This window comes from Bubalus bubalis, chromosome 23, assembly GCF_019923935.1.
Source record: "Bubalus bubalis isolate 160015118507 breed Murrah chromosome 23, NDDB_SH_1, whole genome shotgun sequence".
Lineage (NCBI taxonomy): Eukaryota > Metazoa > Chordata > Mammalia > Artiodactyla > Bovidae > Bubalus > Bubalus bubalis.
Window position 1 is genome coordinate 17,880,854 of NC_059179.1, and position 21,752 is coordinate 17,902,605.

Here is a 21,752-nt window from a genome sequence, read left to right on the forward strand (position 1 = left end):
TGCGGTGCTTTGTACCAGTAAGTACCAAGCCCCTGAAGCAGAACGGGAGGTAGTAAAGATTAGGACCAGTGTGCTGGTTCTTGGACTCCCAGACCTGAGACTGTCTGGATCTGGCCGGGACCAGCTACACCAGCTGAAACTCTCTACTCATGAGCCTGATGGTGATGGGGCAAGGGCCCTGTCCCATGACTTTGGTAGTTTCTTGGAAGTCAAAGGCTACTTTACAGGGACTTTCGGGTACTCCCTGACCTTCATCTCTTAGGGACAGATGGGAGCCATAGTGGGAGTCAATTTCATCTGTTCTGAATGCACTTTTTATCAATTAATTCACACTATCATGTTTTAAACCCTTCCCTGCAACGTGTATATCAAAGGACCCAGAACAGTACAGAAACCTGCCTCTATCATCAATTAAATTCATTATTCTTAACTCTTTTTGCAAAGTTAAATCATCGCTGAAAGCAATTTGCTTTACAATCTCGAGGACCAATAAAATTATCTTTGTAGAGTTTCAGTTTTCTCATCTGTAAAAAAGGCATGAGTAACACCCACACTACATTACCTCCTGGATTTGGAGTAAAAAATCAAACAAAATAATGAATGAAAAGTGCTTTGAAAACTAAAAAGTGCTATAAATGTAATAGGGATTAGTCTTTTTCATATAATCTGGGTGTAGTTTGGAAACCTGAGGACTACTTCCCAGAAAAGCAGGCATATGATTTAAGAACCCAAATCAGTCTCTCATGGACTGGTGTTGTAAATCCAAGGGCAAAAATACTCTATTCTTTAGAAAAATCCAGCTCCTTTAATGCAGCTGGAAATGAAAAAGACTCTTCATGGCCCTCACTGTGATCCACTTAGATTTGAACAGGACTGCAATGCATTTTACATCCTACATGTCCCTGGTATATACAGTATGACATTCTCACAAGAAACAAGTCCAAAAATGTGTTTAGCCTTCCCTAACCCAGGAGCAGGAAGCAGAATGAGGTGAGGTTACTTTTACCATCTCTACCTTCTTGCTGCAAAATTAATGATGAAGATGATAATGATAACGGACAGGATCCCCCTTGGAGGCTGTTTCCAACAAGACGCATCTAATGTGAAGTACACTAAAACCCACACTCAGCCTTCTTGTCTGTAATTCTTATGAGGTATTCTTAACAAATAATCTCCATGACTTTCATATAAACAGGTATCTATATAGGAAAGTTTAATTTTTTTCACTCCGTTTTCCTTTTTCTATAAAACTAAAAAGGCACAACCAATTTCCAGTCAGTTTGTATTAAAAGTGTGGCAACAAGTCACTTAAGAAAGGTTTAATTTGATATCTTTGTCACTAACCTTCAGCTGTAATTATCACTGTTTGGACAGAGGTTCGTGACATTGTACAGGAGACAGGGATCAAGACCATCCCCATGGAAAAGTAATGCAAAAAAGCAAAATGACTGTCTGGGGAGGCCTTACAAATAGCTGTGAAAAGAAGAGAAGCGAAAAGCAAAGGAGAAAAGGAAAGATATAAGCATCTGAATGCAGAGTTCCAAAGAATAGCAAGAAGAGATAAGAAAGCCTTCTTCAGCGCTCAATGCAAAGAACTAGAGGAAAACAACAGAATGGGAAAGACTAGAGATCTCTTCAAGAAAATTAGAGATACCAAGGGAACATTTCATGCAAAGATGGGCTCGATAAAGGACAGAAATGGTTGGGACTTAACAGAAGCAGAAGATATTAAGAAGAGATGGCAAGAATACACAGAAGAACTGTACAAAAAAGGTCTTCATGACCCAGATAATCACAATGGTGTGATCACTGAACTAGAGCCAGACATCCTGGAATGTGAAGTCAAGTGGGCCTTAGAAAGCATCACTACAAACAAAGCTACTGGAGGTGATAGAATTCCAGTTGAGCTATTCCAAATCCTGAAAGATGAGGCTGTGAAAGTGCTGCAGTCAATATGGCAGCAAGTTTGGAAAACTCAGCAGTGGCCACAGGACTGGAAAAGGTCAGTTTTCATTCCGATCCCAAATAAAGGCAATGCCAAAGAATGCTCAAACTACCGCACAATTGCACTCATCTCACACACTAGTAATGAGATGCTAGCTCAAAGTAATGCTCAAAATTCTCCAAGCCAGGCTTCAGCAATATGTGAACCGTGAACTTCCTGATGTTCAAGCTGGTTTTAGAAAAGGCAGAGGAACCAGAGGTCAAATTGCCAACATCCGCTGGATCATAGAAAAAGCAAGAGAGTTCCAGAAAAACATCTATTTCTGCTTTATTGACTATGCCAAAGCCTTTGACTGTGTGGGTCACAATAAACTGTGGAAAATTCTGAAAGAGATGGAAATACCAGACCACCTGACCTGCCTCTTGAGAAATTTGTATGCAGGTCAGGAAGCAACAGTTAGAACTGGACATGGAACAACAGACTGGTTCCAAATAGGAAAAGGAGTACGTCAAGGCTGTATATTGTCACCCTGTTTATTTAACTTATATGCAGAGTACATCATGAGAAATGCTGGACTGGAAGAAGCACAAGCTGGACTCAAGATTGCCGGGAGAAATATCAATAACCTCAGATATGCAGATGACACCACCCTTATGGCAGAAAATGAAGAGGAACTCAAAAGCCTCTTGATGAAAGTGAAAGTGGAGAGTGAAAAAGTTGGCTTAAAGCTCAACATTCAGAAAATGAAGATCATGGCATCCGGTCCCATCACTTCATGGGAAATAGATGGGGAAACAGTGGAAACCGTGTCAGACTTTATTTTTGGGGGCTCCCAAATCACTGCAGATGGTGACTGCAGCCATGAAATTAAAAGATGCTGGACGTGAGTCTGGGTGAACTCCGGGAGTTGGTGATGGACAGGGAGGCCTGGCATGCTGCGATTTATGGGGTCACAAAGAGTCGGACATGACTGGGCGACTGAACTGAACTGAACTGAGGGGTATTGCAGATTGCTTTGAGAATCGGAAGAGATTAATGAAATCTCATCCCATGAGTAATGATTATTCATATAAAATTTGCATACAACTTCAGGGAATTCATATCTTCTTAAACCTAGGTTTAAAGGAATTCTAATTTTGCCTCCAGTGTGAATAATTCACCCATCATTCCTTCGGGTAAAATGCTTCTACAGTGTACGTGGTTTGGGGAGGTTTTCGGGTCCTCAGTTGAGGATGACACTGAGAGCTCTTGAGAGTGGATTTCATTCCACCTTTTAGGCACCAAGTATGTGAATCTATTTTTGTCTAATTCCAACTTCTCCAGAGAAAGACTGTGCTTGTCCTAGAAAGGACACCAACCACATTCCCATATCCTCTTGTTCTCCTGGCAAAATGCAGACTGAAAAAAGAGAGGTTGGGATTTCCCTGGTAGTCTAGTGGTTAAGACTCTGAGCTCCCAACCCAAGAGGTTTGGGTTCAATCCCTGATCAGGGAACTTAGATCCCACATGCCACAACCGAGAGCTTGCCCTAAGCAATGAAGATCCTATCCCCATCTGCTGCTAAGTCGCTTCAGTCGTGTCCGGCTCTGTGCGACCCCATAGATGGCAGCCCACCAGGCTCTGCCGTCCCTGGGATTCTCCAGGCAAGAACACTGGAGTGGGTTTGTCAGGGAATGTTTAACAGTAGGATTCCTGTGTGCTGTTTCCTATCTCTCTTGAGCCTTCTGTTCCTTATCAGTTCCTGTCGGAGAGGAGTGGCAAGCCAGTCCCAGGACTGAGATCATAGAGATGGGATGCTTGCATAGGATTCCCTTCATTAGCCTTTCCATATGGTGAAAGGGATTATCTACGACCCTCTTTTGATATGGATTGCCTTTGGCCTTATGTCGTCTATTGCTCTTTGTTTCCTTGGTAACTTGTAAAGTCTGGTCTTTTGATCTTTATCTGAAGAAGCTACCTTGTAATACGGTATATATACTCACACAGAATTCAATAAAGCACCTTTGTTCCACCAGAGACTTGGGTCCTGTATCCTTCCTTCTCTCTCTATCTCTATTGGCTGATTCCCTGGAGCGCAAAGGCTGGCTGTAAAACCCAGGGAATATTAGCCTCTTTCCTTCTTTCACTTTCTTATCGTCGATTCTGGACCACCAGGTTCCGGTCCATTAAAGGACCCCAACATGGGTTGCCATTTCCTTCTCAGATGCATGAAAGTGAAAAGTGAAAGTGAAGTCGCTCAGTCGTGTCCGACTCTTCACGACCCCATGGACTGTAGCCCACCAGGCTCCTCTGTCCATGGGATTTTCCAAGCAAGAGTACTGGAGTGGGGTGCCATTGCCTTTGTGACCCCATCTGGTCAAATAAAAAAAAAAAACAAAGCAAAACCCAGCAGGCAGAGATTATTGCTCTGTGTGCTTTGGATGCTATTTTTTAACAGCTTAATTGAGGTAAAACTGAGATACAATAATTGTTATGTTTAAAGTGTACCATTAAAAAGTGTTGACATGTGACACACCCATGAAGTTATCACCACAATCAAGATGGAGAAGACATCCATTACCCCCTAGAGTTTCTTTGTGGCCCTTTGGAATCTCTTCCTCCACCCTTCCTCACCCCACCATCCCCAGGCAATGGTTGATATGCTTTCTGTCACTATTAATTCGTTTGCATTTTCTAGAACGTGACTGGCCAAGGCCATCCCAATGCTAGTACAGGCCCTAGGTTGGGGAGCCAGAGCTTCTGACTTCCAGTCTCAGCATTTTGCTCACAACCTGGGCTGCCCTCTGTGAACAACTTGAACATCTCCATCATTAGCCGAGCCGACAAAGTGCTAGCACCAGCTATATCCTGGAGATGACCTTGATTCCAACTCTAGGGCCAATGTCATATGCTTTAATATAGGCAAAGAAAAACCACAGACATGTTGGAGGGCCACTGCTGCTGCTGCTGCTAAGTCGCTTCAGTCGTGTCCAACTCTGTGCGACCCCATAGACGGCAGCCCACCAGGCTCCCCCGTCCCTGGGATTCTCCAGGCAAGAACACTGGAGTGGGTTGCCATTTCCTTCTCCAATGCATGAAAGTGAAAAGTGAAAGTGAAGTTGCTCAGTCGTGTCCGACTCTTAGCAACCCCATGGACTGCAGAGGGCCACAAGAATGCTCATTTTTGCTTTTCACTTTATTCCAAAATAAGCTCTTGTGCATCACAGCAGAAAAAAGGTGACAGAAATATTGAACCTTGATAGTTTAGTAGAAACCATTTAAAATAAGGTAATAAGCAATGGATTGTAAGCAGAATTACATAAAATAAGTGGTCCAAAATATAAGTCACAGCTTACTTTATAGACTATAAGTCATGTTTCCGTTACACCCTCACAACACTCCTAAGGGTAGAAGGAAGAAAATGACAGTCTCCATTTTGTACCTACAGAGCTAAGGTCCATGATCTGCCCCAGAGCGCACACCTATGAGTGTCAAGGCCAGGGCCACAATCATGTTCTCAGCAAATTCAAGGTCCTTCTCAACAGGTAAGAGAAGTAGGAGCACCTGGATCACTGGGCAGGTCTGCTTAAACACGGCCAGATCTGCTTGTTAACAGGTCTCGACTCAAGGGACTTAGCACAAAATGAATTTCACAAGGAACTTTGAAGAGCATGTGTTGGCATGGCAGTGATGGGGTGTGCAGAACCTGTCCTGGGTTGTTTGAATCAGAGGAGCCATGTTTGAGCATTTAGGGGCCCTGTGTGAGAAAGGAGTATCTCCACAGCTCTTCAAGGGGGCCCGTCCGTGCAGCTGGTGGGCAGACCCGATATCTCCTGGACCCAGGTTCTCCCATAAGGGGAACAATGGACCTGCGCTAGGGAACCAGGACTCCCAGAAGCCTCCTCCCAGGAGCGATGGTAAACACCTCACCTGATCCAGCTGCTGTTGTTCATGGGCTCCCCTCAGATGACAGTCAGGCTGGTACCTGGATCATCCCTTTGCTCCTGTGTTCACCCACCCAGAGTACTCTTGACCTCTCTTCCTGCTCATGAGTTTTTCCCCATTGATGGTCCAAGGACTTGGACCTTTCTCTCTATTCCCACAAAATAGGTACAGCCCCTATTTCTAATAATCTTTTGAAGTAATCTCTGCCTTCCTTCCACCCTCTTTACCCTCAGCACACACGTGTGCTCACTGCCCCCCTCCCACACACACTTGAATACCCTCTGATCACAAGAGAGAGTGATGAATGACCCAGCCACAGGCTTCCCCTGTGGTCAGGGAATGTGTGGCTCCCCCTGATTTCTACCCTGAGGTGTTCAGAGATAAAGAACTGCTCCTTCTCACACGTCCCCTTTGAGTATCATTTATATTATTTATATTATATTATATTATTTATATTATTTATCCCAACCTGCACCATGTTAGCCTTGGCCAACCTGTCCATGGAAGCCAGGTCTAATGGCATTTTTGAGAAAATGGATGTGAAAAAAGATGAAAAGGTGAGCCACTGAGAAATCAAACTCTTTTCCCCAAATCATAAAGAAAAGCAAATCCCCACTGGGGGTCAGGAGCAGGGTTCAAGGGCTCCTTTTGAATGCATAGCGACTTCACTGATTATTAAACCACAAGGTCTGAGGGTCAGAATGCACTGTATCAGATCAGTCCCTTAAAGAGTAAAATCAATCCCAAAGTTTTCCAGATCTGCAAATGAAGTTTGGAGTGGTTAAGAAGCAGCTTGGCTTCTCTCCTCGCTCCAGGCACGATCTATCCCTGTGTGTTTAGCTCGCTTCCAGCTCCAGCTCTGCTCCTTGGCTCGCTGCATCACTCCAGGCTCAGTCTTGGAATAAGCCACCACAGGCCCCTCCTTCTCTCCACTTCAGCAGGAGGGCGGTAAGTGTCACGCATGGACTCCTCACTTCCTGATACTGTCTTCACATATATGTGGGCTTCTTCTCCTCCCATCATACTCTTCTCCTGGGTAGGTAACCTCCTAGGATTCTTGAGAAAACAAACAGGTTTAAAAAAAAAAAAATACATCAAAGACTTTTGCTTCTGGCCAAGTTGGAGTAACAGCAACCAGGTTTACCCTCCCACCTGAAACAACCAACCATCAGACAAAACATTTGAAACATAGTTTTCAAGACATTGAACATCATCCATGTGATCACTAGATGGGTTTTAACCTATTATCTTCCTGTTTATTTGCTATTTGCTCTATCTGTTGTTGGTACTTAAATTTTTTCCTGTCATTTTTTCTATATGAATTTTAGAAGCACTCTATTGAGTTCTGTGAAAAATACCTGTTGAAATTTATACTGTAATTACATTTATTATACAGATCAATTTGAAGTTGTTTGATATCTATATACTATCGAGTTCTTCAATTGTATATAAACTCCCATTATTTAGGTTTTATTTAAATATCTTTTATTGAAATTTTATCATTCTCCATGAAAGGATTACATGTTTTTGTTAGATTGATTCCTCATCATTCTATATATTTTTATTACCACTATAAAATTGTATTTTTAAAAAATTACTTTTTAAAATTAATTGTTACTGATTTTTAGAAACAAAAATTACTCTTTAATATTGACTTTTACCTCCAGTAAACTTGTTAAAATATCTTGCTAATTCTAGCGATATATCTGTAGATAATTTGGCTTTTTATGTAGATAATCATATTATCTGCAAATAATGACACCTTTCTTCTTTTACAGTTTTATGCTTTCTGCTTCTTTTTTCTTTTCCTCTTTGTTGAGGTATAATTGACAAACGAAGGATATTTAAAGAGTACAGTGTGATTATTTGACATACGTATACATTGTGAAAGAACTCCCCTTCATTGAGTTAATTTCTACTTTGTTTTCTCAACATGCTGCCCTGGCTAGGACCTAAGTGTATATCTCAGTAGAAACGGTAACAATGAGCATCCTTGTTTCATTTCTGACCTGAAAGAGAATCATTAACATTTCACCTTTAGGTATGATATTTGCTGTGATTTTTTTTAAAAAGGATGTCTTGTTTCAAGTTAAAAAAATTCCTTTAAAGTGTTTAGTTTGCTCGGAATTCATATCACAAATGGCTGTTTAATGTTTTTGAACTGTTGTCTCCTCTGGAAATGATCACACGGTTTTCTCTTTTGTCAGTGGAACAAATAATAGTAAATTAGTTTTTTAATATGAATTCAACCTTAAATTCCTGTCCAGCCAATAAATGTATAATGAGAACCTCCTCTGTGCTCACACTGTGCTGCTGTACACAACAGGCCTGAAGACCCTTAGCTTGTTTGTCGTGTGAATGATGTATAGTGACTATAACCAAGAGTCCTTACCTCAGCTATCCGGGGACTGTCATAGATTTCTGTAATTTCACAAGGCCTCTCACTTTCCTAAGTTGGTTAAGAATAAAATAAAAAAGAAGAAATGAAAGGTTACAACATTTGCCCATGACCATGATTAAAATCAGTGGTTCTTAAACCTAGCCACACATTAGGATCAGTAGAGTACTTTAAAAACAAAATAAAGAAAAGGATAATAACTGGCCCCTAAAAAACCACAAACAAGAGATACCACTGTGAGTTACTTGAGAAATAATATAGGTTGACACTGTGGAGAAGTGGGTGGGAGTAGAAATGAAACGAGATTGGCCGCTGTGGATAACTAGATTCCTTATACTATCCCCTCTACTTTAGTCTCCAGTACTCTTGCCTGGAAAATCCCATGGATGGAGGAGCCTGGTAGGCTGCAGTTCATGGGGTCGCTACGAGTCAGACGCAACTTCACTTTCACTTTTCACTTACATGCATTGGAGAAGGAAATGGCAACCCACTTCAGTGTTCTTGCCTGGAGAATCCCAGGGATGGGGCAGCCTGGTGGGCTGCCATCTGTGGGGTCACACAGAGTCGGACACGACTGAAGCGACTTAGCAGCAGTAGCAGCTACTTTAGTATCTGTTTGTTGAAGGTTTTTTGATACCAGTGCCACAGCTCTATCATCCAGAGATTGTGATTTAATTGGAGTTATTTTGGAGTTGAAATAACCAAGAAACAGAAAATGTTCTATCACTTGCCCAGGTTCACATATAAATTGTAAAGTGGCAGACTCAGGGATAGGACCTAGGTTTTTTACTCCCAATGGCACCCCACTCCAGTACTCTTGCCTGGAAATCCCATGGATGGAGGAGCCTGGTGGGCTGCGGTCCATGGGGTCGCTAGAGTCGGACACGACTGAGCAACTTCACTTTCACTTCTCACTTTCATGCATTGGGGAAGGAAATGGCAACCCATTCCAGTGTTCTTGCCTGGAGAATCCCAGGGACGGGGAGCCTGGTGGGCTGCCGTCTCTGGGGTCGCACAGAGTCGGACACGACTGAAGTGACTCAGCAGCAGCAGCAACACCAGTGTAAGAACAATCAGAAATGCTCATAAATAAGGATGGAATTAGAACACAGAGACCACACAATACCACTGTATCACAACCATGGCCTCTGGTTGGATATGGGTCAGGGTGGCCCTTGAATTCTGAGCCTGGTCTCCAGAGAACTCTGGTATTTGTAACGGGTGGGGTCAGATGTGTGTGACCGATGTGTGTTAGGATGTAGAAAAAGTACAAAGATAAATAGAGTCACATGCTCTTGGACATATCCTTGTGATGGACAGCTCAGCAACTGTCTCCTTTCGTAAGTTCATCTGCATTTTCTTTGAGAAGCTTGTGTCCTTGCTTCTCAAGGTTAGAAAACACACTCACTACACAGACGTGTTTGCCATGGCAACAAGCATCCCTCTCTGCTCCTACTTGTGCCACCCCAGTACTGTCCTCAGGTGACCTGAGGATCGGATGATACATCAGCTCTGCCGGGAGGGTAGGGTCATGAGTCTGACAGAAAATGCAGCACAGAAACACCCACCCTTTTGTCCTCAGAAAACAGACACAAGTCCTGACACCCCTAGCCCAAAGCCAGTTCATTGAATACTGATTCCCGCCAACATGCCGCGACCCAAAGAAACTGCCAGTCACCTCAGTGGACTCACTGCTGCTTCTTCTTCGGTGAATCAGAGTAAACAGTAAGGCTACCAGCAGGGCCGTGGCCACCAGGGACGGGATGCCTGCTGCTAACCCAAGAGAAGGCCCACAGTCCTGCACAGAGAAAACAGTCAGGTTCTCCCGGAAAAAAAGGGAAGAGTTCAAAAGATTAAAATTAAAATTGAACTCTGCATGGATCCTCAGTGTCCTACACAAAATCAAAGGGGGAATGAAATACAGTGAAAAATTCTTTCCAATGTACATGACAAATGGCTGATTTTCATCAAACTTAATGCACGTTGTTTAAATTGATTGGAAAAGGACAATAATTCAGTAGAAAATTGGACAAACATATGAACAGGCCATTCCTAGAAACAGAAATGTGTGTTGTATCAATACAGGAAAAGCTGAAAAACAGTTCAAAGCAACAATTAGCATTCTTATGTTAGTTCAGCAAAAAGTAAAATATATACCAAAAAGTTTTACTGTATACCACACCATTTTGATATGAATTTTTAAAATTTATGTACAATAAATGCATGAACCGATTAATTTCCAAATTCACATTTGCTTTGATCCGAGTGGAAGTAGCCATGCTCGGAGCCCCATAAGTTTTCATATTTGTAATTACTTGCAGAGAGTATTGAGAAGCCCTGTAAATGTGCAACTATCATATAACACTGGAGTCTTCATCACTTTTGAGGCGGTGATTTTGTTAAAGAATGACAAAACACAGAAAAGTATATAAATTACAAATATGTGGCTTGATGACATCATGTGATGAACCCACCCAGGTAACCTGCCCCTGGATGAGGAAACAGAACGTTGCCAACCCCCGAGAAGCCCCCCTGGGCTCCTATCCAGCCACTGCATGTGTGTCCTGGAATCTATCACTGTGGTTTAGCTTTGTCTATTTTTCAATGTTATCTTGATGAATGTAGAAAGTATGTACTCTCTCACGTCTAGCTTCTTTTGTTCCAGACTTTGTGGAATCATCTGTGATTGTTCACATTCTCCTTCCCTTCTGAACTGAGTTGGTTGTAAGAAACACAGTTGAGCAGATTACATGTTTGGTGACAGGTCACATAGCAAACGTCATCTAATCTTCAAAATGAATGCACGAGATGGGTACAGCATTATCCCGATTCTAAGCGACTGAACCAAGGCTCCATAATTTAAGTGGCATACTTACGGTTCCTTTTCCATCAGTCACAACTGGAGAGGAAGTCTGCGTAGAAAAAGAACACACATCTTAGGATAACAAAATCTATAGCACGCACATCATATAAGATAGGCTGCCCAAGGTTAAGATGTAAATGCCTAAAGTATATCCCTTTGCTAAACTTTTTATTAAAAACAACAGATGACAACAACTGTGGAATAGAACCTTCCTCAATCCTTCCCAGGTAAGAAGGAATAAGATCAGTTACAAGGCACGAGAAATCAGAAATTCAGGTGAGAGCTTCGTTATTCACCCTGTGGATTTGCCATAATACATTTTACAACTCAAAAAGGCTTTATCCTGTCCCAAGTTCCCACACCCTTCCCAGCACACTTTGGGCCTACTTGTCCCCATTGCTAGAAAGGAAAAAATATAAATACCGGTGGAGCCAGGCTCTTTAAGAAGACCTTGGAAGAAGGACGTGTGAGTTGCTCCATCGTGTCCAACTCTTTGTGACCCCATGGACTGTAGCTCACTAGGCTCCTCTGTCCAGGCAAGAATCGTGGAGTGGGTTGCCACTTCCTCCTCCAGAGTATCTTCCCAACCCAGGAATTGAACCCAGGTCTCCTGCATTGCAGGCAGATTCTTTACCATCTGAGCCACAAGGGAAGACTACTTGTTTCTAAGAAGGCCTTACTTGTTCCCTTACCACAGTGAAGCAGATGGCTTGGGCAGGTCTCTGAAGCTGTGAATTATCCATATTCCAGGCATAATTCCATGTTGAATGAATACATGTTTCTAGTTCACAGCTCCACTCAAAGAGGGGCACTGAATTTTACCCATTTATGAGATATTTCAGGTGAGAGTCTTACCTGGATGGATAAATCTCAGGGCACAAAGTTCCACGTTAGCAACTAACTCATGTAAGCTATGCTAGGTGGTGGAGTGTGGGGTTAAGTCTCCTTCTGGAATGGGGTGTTGATTTCTCCACTCACAAGCTCATGGGCTTCATTTCTTCATCCATAAAATAGGGCTGTGAGCACCTACCTCTAGGGTTGTTTGGAGGATCAAATGTGCACCAGGAGTAGAAGCTTTGATCATTCCTTTAAACTTGGCAAAGCTCTGGCCAGACCTGTTATTTATTGAATATTCTCATCAACCATGGGCTTCCCTGGTGGGTTGGGAAGATCTCCTGGAGAAGGAAATGGCAAACTACTCTAGTATTCTTGCCTGGAAAATCCAATAGACAGAGGAGCCTGGCGGGCTACAGTCCCAGGGGTCACAAAGAGTAGGACACAACAGAGGGACTTCACTTTCACTTTCAATCAACTTCAGTGAGTACACTGGAATTCCAGTGGCTTTGTATTTTTGATAGTTTTCTCTATTTTACAAAAAAAGAAAAAAAAAAAGTGATCTGGATCTCAGAGAAGTTATGGGTCTTCTCCCAGGTTTCACAGATAAATTTAACCTGAACTTGGATGTTTGCATTCCAAGCCTAGACCTCTTTCCCAGAGAGCTCCGATCAAAGAAATATTTGCTTAACTTGGTATTGACACCTGGTACTTAAATGGTTTTAGTTTTACTGAAACACAATCTCACCACCACCCCACAATATGACCTTAATGCTGTGTTCGCCTAAAGTGTTCTGTTTCTCAGGGTGATAGGGAGAGTTAGATGTTTCAGGTAAGATGTTCTGCCTTCAGGTTACAGAAATTCATCTGAGCTGGCTTTGCCCCCCTCCCAGAATGAGTTAACTCTAAAGATTCAGGGATTCCTTGTGGATCCCACAGGTGGTGGGAATCTGGCTTCTCCAGGCACTGGAGCTGGGGCCTGAGACTCTGTCATGACCAAAGATCCCTTCCTCCTGGGATCACTCTGTCACTCCTAGACAGCATGGCCTTTGACTTGTGCTCTTCTCTGCCTGTTTGCTTCCTTCTTTCTCTCCCTGGATGGATTTTTCCACCCTCATGAACACCTGCTAACTGTACCAGCTAATGCATATGAAACACTTATTATGTGCCAGGCTGTTCAAATACTTTCCCTCTATCAGCTCATTTATTCTTCACAACAGCCAGTGAAGCAGGACTAAAATGATCCCCATTTTACAAGAAGAGTGAGGCACAAAGAAGTGAAGTAACTTGTGTGAGGTCACACAGCCCTCAGTGGTAGATGCCAAGTGGTCTGACTTCAGGGTCCAGGCTCTGCCTTCCATGACAAATGCAGTACCCCATCCCTAATTTTCATACTAGACAGTTCAGTGTGGCCCAGCAGGGGCTGGCTTGCATATGTGGTCCTGTTCCCCACTCCCTGCAGAGAGGCTCTGACGCACCTGGCATCCACCTCCCCCCACTTTCCAGGGCATCTAGCTACACCAAAAGGAAGGATTATGTGGCAGAAATATAATCACAGATAGGGTGGCCAGATGTCCTGGTTGTTCAGAAAAGTTGCCTAGGTTGCAACACATTCAGTGCTAAAACCAGACAGTCCCAGGCAGACTGGGGTGGCTGTTGTCCTACATAGATTCAAAGGGAGGAGGGACAGTTCTCAGAGAAATAGGCTGTTAACCAAGAAGATGCTCCAAAAGGTGATGACTTGCAGCATTAGTGCCTCCCTCTAACCCCCTCAATGGCACCCCACTCCAGTACTTTTGCCTAGAAAATGCCATGGACGGAGGAGCCTGGTAGGCTGCAGTCCATGGGGTCGCTAAGAGTCGGACACAACTGAGCGACTTCACTTTCACTTTTCACTCTCCTGCATTGGAGAAGGAAATGGCAACCCACTCCAGTGTTCTTGCCTGGAGAATCCCAGGGACTGGGGGAGCCTGGTGGGCTGCCGTCTATGGGGTCGCACACGACTACAGCGACTTGGCGGCAGCAGCAGCAGCAGCTAACCCCCTCACCCTCACGGCCCTAAGCAATGACTCCTTGCTTCTCTGGGTTACCTTCCTAGGCTGAGCCAAGCCAGGATAAGACAGAACCTGGGATCTCTACAGACCGGCTGGCTTCGAGTAGCCAGGTAGGAAGTGCCACCAGTCACATATTGAAAGATTCGGACAGGGAAGGACAAGGAGAGGGGAATAGGCTATTGACAATATTGACAATAGGCTACTGTCAGCCTCTGCAGACAATAGGCAGAGGCTGAAGCAGGGAGCTGAGTGAGTCAGGGAGGTTCAGAAGACAGGGTCCTCACCAGGAGGGTGGAGCAGGTGCCGGGAAGTCAGGGACAGGGTCAGGGTCACCAGTGTGGGCAGCAAAGGTAGCAGTGGGTCACTAGGGTCTGCATTTCCACTGCTCTCCAGGACACTGCCCTCATATTACAGTAAACGTGAGCACTGGCTTAGGCGTCCTCTTTCCTGGCAGTCTCAGTCTATTTTCTTTGAATAACTATATGACTTAGAAAAACTTGGCATAGCCCAAACCACTAAAAACCTGGGCCAGGAAAATGCCTAGTTCCATCAGAGTAGCAATTCTGGTCAGAAAACAATCCTGGTGTGTTATCTTCTAAACAACAGGAGAACAAAAGACGGAGGGTCAATTCTGGATTGAAACTGTCCGCCATCATCAACTGAAAATCTCCATGTGGACTTGCAACTGTCATAATCCAGAGCCATAAGATGTTCATTCATCCTGACCCAATGATTTCCCTTCTAGACTTCAGTCTAAGGAAATCAGGTTAAGTGCCAACAAGGATTTATTTATACCTCTGCTTATCACAAAGGAATTCTTAATTGTGATTGGTCATTTAGCTAAATAATTTGCTTGAAGAAATGTCATGAGACCATCCTTAGTTACTTTTATAAAGGCTGATGGAAAACATTTGTTATATAAAATTACAGGTGAGAAGACCATGGTATGAAGACAACAGAAGTCAAAATTTATGTAGGGTCAAAGAGGACTGGAAGGAGTGACCCCCATGTTTTCTGCTGATGGCAATTTAAGTGTTTTTTGGTTTCTTCCTATATTCCTTTTCAAAATGTGTATTTATAATTGTTATCATTGAGAACATGTCTCTCAACACCCCCAGATCTTTGCAGTACTTTGAAACCTGTGTAACATTACAGCTTTACATGAGGTTTGTGTGATGGTGTCCTGGAGGCCCAACGTCAACTCTGCATTGATCTCTGCTCACCTACCTGGTAAGCGGGGGCCGCTGTACTCACCGTGTTGGCCGGCAGTGTGAAGTTCAGTGAAAAACTCTGCAAGAGAGAAGGAAACCTTAAAGGTTCCAGTAATGGTCAGCCAGGCCATTGTCTGACCCCTCCACCAAATGAGGAGAGTGTGCTGACCCCACAGGCTCAGTCAGCTCCAGCCTCCCCTCCCAATCTTGGCCCCCAAAGAGGCAGGGAAGCAGGTGAGTCAGGGGTCATGAGATCCCCACTCAGCATCAAGGCAGTCCTATCCTTCCTCCCCTCCCAGGCCCTCACCAGGGCCAGTTTAAGGGACCAGCCAGTTAAGCTACTTCCTGAGAGGTCCTGACTCAAAAGGGCAGCAAAAACATTAATAGAAACATTCAGCAGAGTGCTGAAAGGTGTTTTGTTTTTTTCTTTGTCTCCCTGGAGCTCCTCTCAGGAAGCAAACTGTGTAGACTGATGCCACTTTCTTCTTGGGGTGGGAAGTAAGACCCCAGGGGCTCCCACTTCAACTCCCTCACTGGAGGAGAATTTGAGAAAAATAAGTTTCCCTTTTTACTGAGTCCAAGGCAGGGGTTTCAGGCTGGAGCTGAGCTGGTTGGGATGACAGAGGAAAGGGGCTAAGGCTCTGTGACCTCCCCTCACGTAGAACCCAGCCTCATGTCTCCCTCAAATATGGGGTCAATATTTAAAGATCGTGGGCTTTATACACACTACCAAGTATAAAATGACCTTTGCAGGTGGTGCTAGTGGTAAAGAATCCACCTGCCAATGCAGGAAACGCAAGAGACATGGGTTCAATCCCTGGATTGGGAAGATCCCCAGAAGTAGGAAATGCCAACCCACTGCAGTCCTTTTGCCTGAAAAAATTCCATGGACCGAGGAGCCTGGCAGGCTACAGTCCACGGGGTTGCAAAGAGCTGGACATGACTCAGTGACTGAGCGCATGTATCAAATAGGTAATTAATAAGAACCTGCTGTATAGCACAGAGAACAAAAGAAGGGATATATATATATATATATATATATAATTGATTTACTTTGCCAGAAACTAACCAACATTGTAAAGCAACTATACTCCAATAAAAATTTTTAAAAAAATCATGGACTCAATGGGGCATCAACTTGTTAGCCTACCCACGTGTCCACTTTCCAGGATCAGGTCCTGCCCAGGGCCCCTGGTGGCTCTTTCCTCCTCCCTGTTCCCATCTTCCATCCTTCCAGTTTGGGTTCTTTCATGTCAGTTTCTTCCAGCTGCTCTTTACCCAGTGCCTTTCCTGCCTGGATGTGAAAAATGGGTGGACTCTGCTCCAACTCAGCTGGTCACAGTTTCTGCCCCTGGCTCAAGGGGCTGGAGCGGTCTTGTTTCTACCTGATTGGCCCCCCGCCGTGTCCAGTCACCCTTGAATCATGCTCCCTGGCCGGGCTGTTTCTCATTCAGCCCCAGCCTCCCCAGTCCCTGATGACTTGGCTTAAACTCCAGCTCCTGATCTTCCTGAAGCCTCTGAAACCTGGTTTTGTCATTCTAGAAGCAATATGCGTACTAAGATTTAAAATGAAATGTTAGCCAATAATGAGAAGATTGGGATGGATTAGAGAATCCTAAGATTTCAGAGCTGAAGTGCCTCCAAGATGGTCTACCTCAGACCTTCATTTTACAGAAGAGGAAGCTGAGGCCCAGGGACTTCTCAGAAATTCCCTCATGGATAAATGAGAACAGTTAGGGCTTATCTCTTAAAACAGACAAATGAGATTGGTCCATGTGACTCAAATCCAACCTGGAAGATTGGTCTAGAGGCGATAGTACCAATATATGCAAAATTGATGAAACACCTATTCTACTAGCTTTCAGGTAGGTTGGAATTCAGAGAGGTCAATGAATGAGAAGCTCTTTTGTGAACTAAAAATGTTTCAAGCACCTACAAGGTATAGTTCCCACTGCCGCCTGCCCCAGAGACTGTCTTTCAATTAGGATGGCCCCAGCAGACCAGCACCCTTCAATGGCAACTGTTCACTTCCCTGTCTCTTAGCAACAGGAAACCCTTACTTTATAGAAAAGAAAATTGAGGTGAGAATTTGAATGGATTGCCCAAGTTCACATGATTAGCTGGCTGTCACTGGGACTTGGGTCTTTTGGTGACAGCCTATTTCTTTCGTTTTTTAGAAAAAAAAATTATTTATTTACTTATTTAGCTGATCTGGGTCTTAGTTATAGCATGCAGGATCTTTAGTTGGGGCATTCAAACTCTTGATTGCGGTATGTGGGATCTAGTTTCCTGACCAGGGATGGAACCCAGGACCCCTGCTTTGGGAGTGCAGAGTCTTAGCCAATGGACTACCAGGGAAGTCCCAGCAGCCTCTTTCTCCCATGTCACAGGCTTCCTCAGGACTCCTGGAGTTTCTTCAGAATAATTGGAGCCCCCAGGCTCACAGCACTTTGCACCTCCTCTTCCAAGACAGTATTAGAAAGACACCTGAGCTACTCAGGTCATTTTGCTCAAGGGACCTACCTTCATGCTAACATCGACCAAGCCCACCGAGGATGCTGGCTGATCACGGCATCAAATGCAGCTGCCCAGAGCCTTATCTCATCAGCAAACACCAGCTACTGATGTCAGCAGGCCCAGGACAAAGCTTTCTTTGGGGGACAACAGAAGGGAGGAGCAGCAACAAGTGGGCCACTGCACATGCTGTTTATCAACATTTGGATGACGAAGACTTTGGCCAACTTCAGAAAGACATTTATATTTTGTAGAAACACACTACAGTACTCTCACGGAGAAAACAACATCACGTAAACGTGGGTGGAGAAGAATCTGACTCAGTGTCCTTTAGAGAGAAAGCTGATTGGGGTGAGGCAGCTCTGACCTTGGAGTCCCCTGATCTGGATTCAAGCCCACTTAGCCACTTAGGAGCTGTGTGGCCTGGGGAAAGAGACTCAGGCTCTCTGGTCTCCTTTTCTTCATAACAAATCTATTCTCCCAGGCACAGTTATTCCATCCTCAAAACTGGGATACTATTAACTTGCCCTGCCTGTCTCAAGGGATAAAGTCAAAGGAACTAATGTCTGTGGCAGCTCCTTCGAAACTACAAATTACTCCAGGTGGGGGATCCCATGGTGTCATATTCTTCATGGCCTGACCAGCATGAAGCAAGCCACCAGAAAGTTACTAGGACAATCTTGTTGGATGCAATTGTCTGCATGAATTTATAATATTCAAAGTACAGGAATTTGGTATAAGACACTCATTGCTAGTCTAAGCACTGTGTTGATATCTACATAGCGTTTCCAAAGGGACATCAGGATCTCAGTGGTTGAGTGTCACTCATTATGAGTCTGCTGTTTGTGATGGGAATGAGGGGAGATAGGCTAACTCCTCACAGTGACTGAGGATACCCCATGTGTCACACACTGTATGCATCCCCACAAGGAGCGCACACTCTCACCCCTACATCATGGGTGAGGGAACTAAGAGGCCAAGACAGGCTTCTCAAGGTCCCCAGCTGGTCAGTGGGAGAGGCTGGATAAGAAGAGGCTGGATCGTCTAAATAAAAAAATCTTATTTCACAGATCTTCCTAACTCCAAATCTAAACAGCCCCTTTTACTAATCTCTTTAATAAAAGAATCACAGAAGCCCCTTCTAACTCAGCAAACTTCATTTGATTGAGTCACAACCAAACATGTACCACAAGTCAGTAAGAAAGGTGGATGGTTTCTGATGCAACTTATGAGTCTCTCTGCTGTGGATCACACAGCAAAAGGCAGACTAAACAAATAAGGATAAAGGACTCATTGCTCCAGCTGGGAAATGAGTTTAGCTGAAACATTTACTCTGCACCCTTGTAGGTGGGGTTTTAAAAACAAAACCTTAATATTAAAATATAAGAGGCATCAGCAAATATCAGATGAGAATTTTTAATGATTAGTATTTCATACCAGTAGGAAAATAATTTCATATTTTAATGATTAGTATTTCGTACTAACCGGAAACTAATTTCATACTAATAGGAAAATAATTAAAAGCCAAGCTCCTTAACTTCCTTTCACTGAAGGTACAGTTATATTTGAATTAGAAGATGTGAGCTTTAAAAGCCTGGGTATTGTTGTTTATAGAAATGAAGGCTAGGCAGAGGAAAGATGCTCAGTCTCACTCACCATTTCCAACAGCTTCCCAAGAGCCTTCTCCAAACGCTGCCCTCGGCAACCTCGACTTTTTGCTTGTGTTATTGGCTTGTGTCTTGCATTTGTAGGAACATCTAACTGGGAGAGCAAGGGTGCCAAGAGAAGAGATGGCTCCACCAGAGCTCTGGCCAAGCCATTTATGGTCAGGGGAGTAGCCGAGTCGTTGGCCCATCCCTCAGGGGAGATGCTCTTCTGCTCCGTGGCCACCGTGTATGGCCCGGGTCACCTATGCTCTCTGCTTTCATTTTCTGTCCTTTTTACTTTCAAGCTCCTTCCTTGGTTACATCTTCATCTCAGCAAAGAACTCAGAGCTGGCCCGAGACCTCGGTGGCTCCTGCAGCCAGCAGCTCTTTAGAAACAATGGGTTACACACAGGCTGAGTGAGGCTGGCCACTCCACCCCCAGTGGCCCCGCAGTGGCATTGATCACCGTCCAAGCAATGAGGGAATCAACACATCACCAGCATCAATGGAGGGGGTGCCTGGAGATGGTGGCTGGAGCCTGCTCTGTGTTGGAGGCAGGGCTGTACCTGCTTTAGGTGATGAGCATGAGTTGAGCCTCACCCTCATTCTTTTCTCACATTTTGATGCAGAGCCTCACAGAGCCGTTGACATGGACTGCCTTATATTTCCTATGAGTTCTCTGTTAGAAGTTCACTTCTTTAAAACAATGAAGGGGTTGGAATCTTATGTCAACAAAACAACAAAATTAAAACCAATAATTTGGTCATTACAATGAGTGCATTCATTCATTCATTCAACAAATCTTTAACTTCTCTGTGTCAAGCATTATTCTGGGCTCTATTCTGGGGTTGGTGATAAAGACAAATGAGACTCCAACTCTAAGGGAATGTATGTTCCAGTGAGGCAGATGGACACCAGTCAGAACAGGACAGGGAAAATCATTATGGAGGAGCAAGTGGGGTGTATAAGGGAAGAGGGCCTGGAGTGATGGGGAGGCAGTGGTCTCTGAGACATGACATTTAAGATGCACATGAAAAATAAGAAGAGGGTTCCAGGCAGAGGGAACAGGAAATTCAAAGGCCTGGTTCTAAAGCAGGCTTAGTGTGCTGGGATAGGAGGGAGGCCAGTGAACCTGGTGGGAGGGACCTGGAAAACCTGGAGGTTAAAAGCAGAGTGAGTTTGGGGCCTGTGATGTGAGCAGCAGGGCATAGTAAGATTTCCACAGTGCAGCAAAGGGAAGACTTTCAGGGTTTTGAGGAGACGATGACCTAAGTGGGGCTGACAATGATTACCTGCACTGCCTGGATTCCAAGGCATACAAGGGTGAACCCAGACTCTGGTTCGCAGAGTCCACGTGAGCGGTGACACTGGCTGCCCTGGGATGAGAGCAGTGGCAATGGAGAGCAGTGAGAGGCTGTGGCTTACTGAGGAAGCAGAGGCAGTGAGACTTGATGATGGAAGAAACGTGCAGGGGGGAGGGAAGAGGGGGAGGGGGAGATGGGAAGAAAGCCAATGCCTGGGGTTGGGATATAACTAACAGGGGTGGAGACACCATCTGTTCAGGCAGATGATCCTGGAAAATGGGGTGTGAGGATCCAGGCACTGGATGCCTTGCTTAACAAGACCAGCGTGGCCTTTGCTTCATGGGGCTTCAGGTCCCCAAGTCTCAGTGAGGCTTAAACTGAATCACTGGCGCCCAGAAGTCAGGGAGACAATGCAGCTCAGAGACCCCTGTTTGGAATGCCTTGACCACATTTCTGGACCCTGTGTGGTCTTAGGCAAGTGAAGTAACTTCTTCCAATCTCTGTCTCAATCTATAAAGTAGAGACACCATGTTTACAATACAGGTTACTATTTAAATCAGCACAACTGGTACAAAGTGTGTTCTATCTTTGCTTGGTAGGCATGAAATCGCACCCGGACCAGAGATCTGGACCAAGGAACTGGCGTTGGTGGCCCTGCCCCCTCTGGCTAAGCTGTCTGCGGATGGACAAGGCCAGCAAGGGCCTTTTTAACTCTGTCTTTGCTTTGCATCCACTGATCACCAACTTGTTCTCCAATGGACATGTTACTTCTTTGGAAGAACTGCTAAGAAAGTCAGTGAATGGGTGCTCTGGCCTAAGAGTCTGGGTCAGTCATGGTTTTCCAGTCATAGCATCAAAAGAGAAGTCCAATTTTTTTTCAGATGCCTAATCTTTAATTTAAGAAGAAATGAAATTGGTTGGGTGGGTGTAGGGATGCCAACAGAAAGAAGAGAGGTCGGGGACCCCGGCTCTGGGTCACTCCTGAGGCTTCAGCAGCAAGAACTCCTAGATGGTGCTCTCAGGACATCCTCCCAGGGAAAACCAGCCCTGAAGAAGCTC

At 44.5% G+C, this 21,752-nt stretch overlaps 1 protein-coding gene across 4 annotated transcripts; it reads right to left on the bottom strand.

Annotated features, from left to right (window-relative positions):
- Nucleotides 1–5,102: 5,102 nt before the first annotated feature.
- Nucleotides 5,103–19,820, bottom strand: OPALIN (oligodendrocytic myelin paranodal and inner loop protein). Of its 4 annotated transcripts, none has more exons than XM_006061184.4 (6): nucleotides 19,400–19,820; nucleotides 15,273–15,308; nucleotides 11,144–11,179; nucleotides 9,946–10,065; nucleotides 8,262–8,318; nucleotides 5,103–6,925 (listed from the first exon to the last, which is right to left on the bottom strand). In XM_006061184.4, the coding sequence occupies exons 1-6, from the start codon at nucleotides 19,400–19,402 to the stop codon at nucleotides 6,749–6,751; spliced, it is 429 nt and encodes a 142-aa protein (XP_006061246.1). In that variant the 5' UTR covers nucleotides 19,403–19,820; the 3' UTR covers nucleotides 5,103–6,748. The 4 variants fall into 4 exon arrangements, with proteins under 4 accessions (XP_006061246.1, XP_006061244.1, XP_044791336.1 ...); XM_006061182.4 differs by having other exon boundaries at nucleotides 15,246–15,308; XM_044935401.2 differs by lacking the exon at nucleotides 19,400–19,820 and adding an exon at nucleotides 17,753–17,801.
- Nucleotides 19,821–21,752: the final 1,932 nt, after the last annotated feature.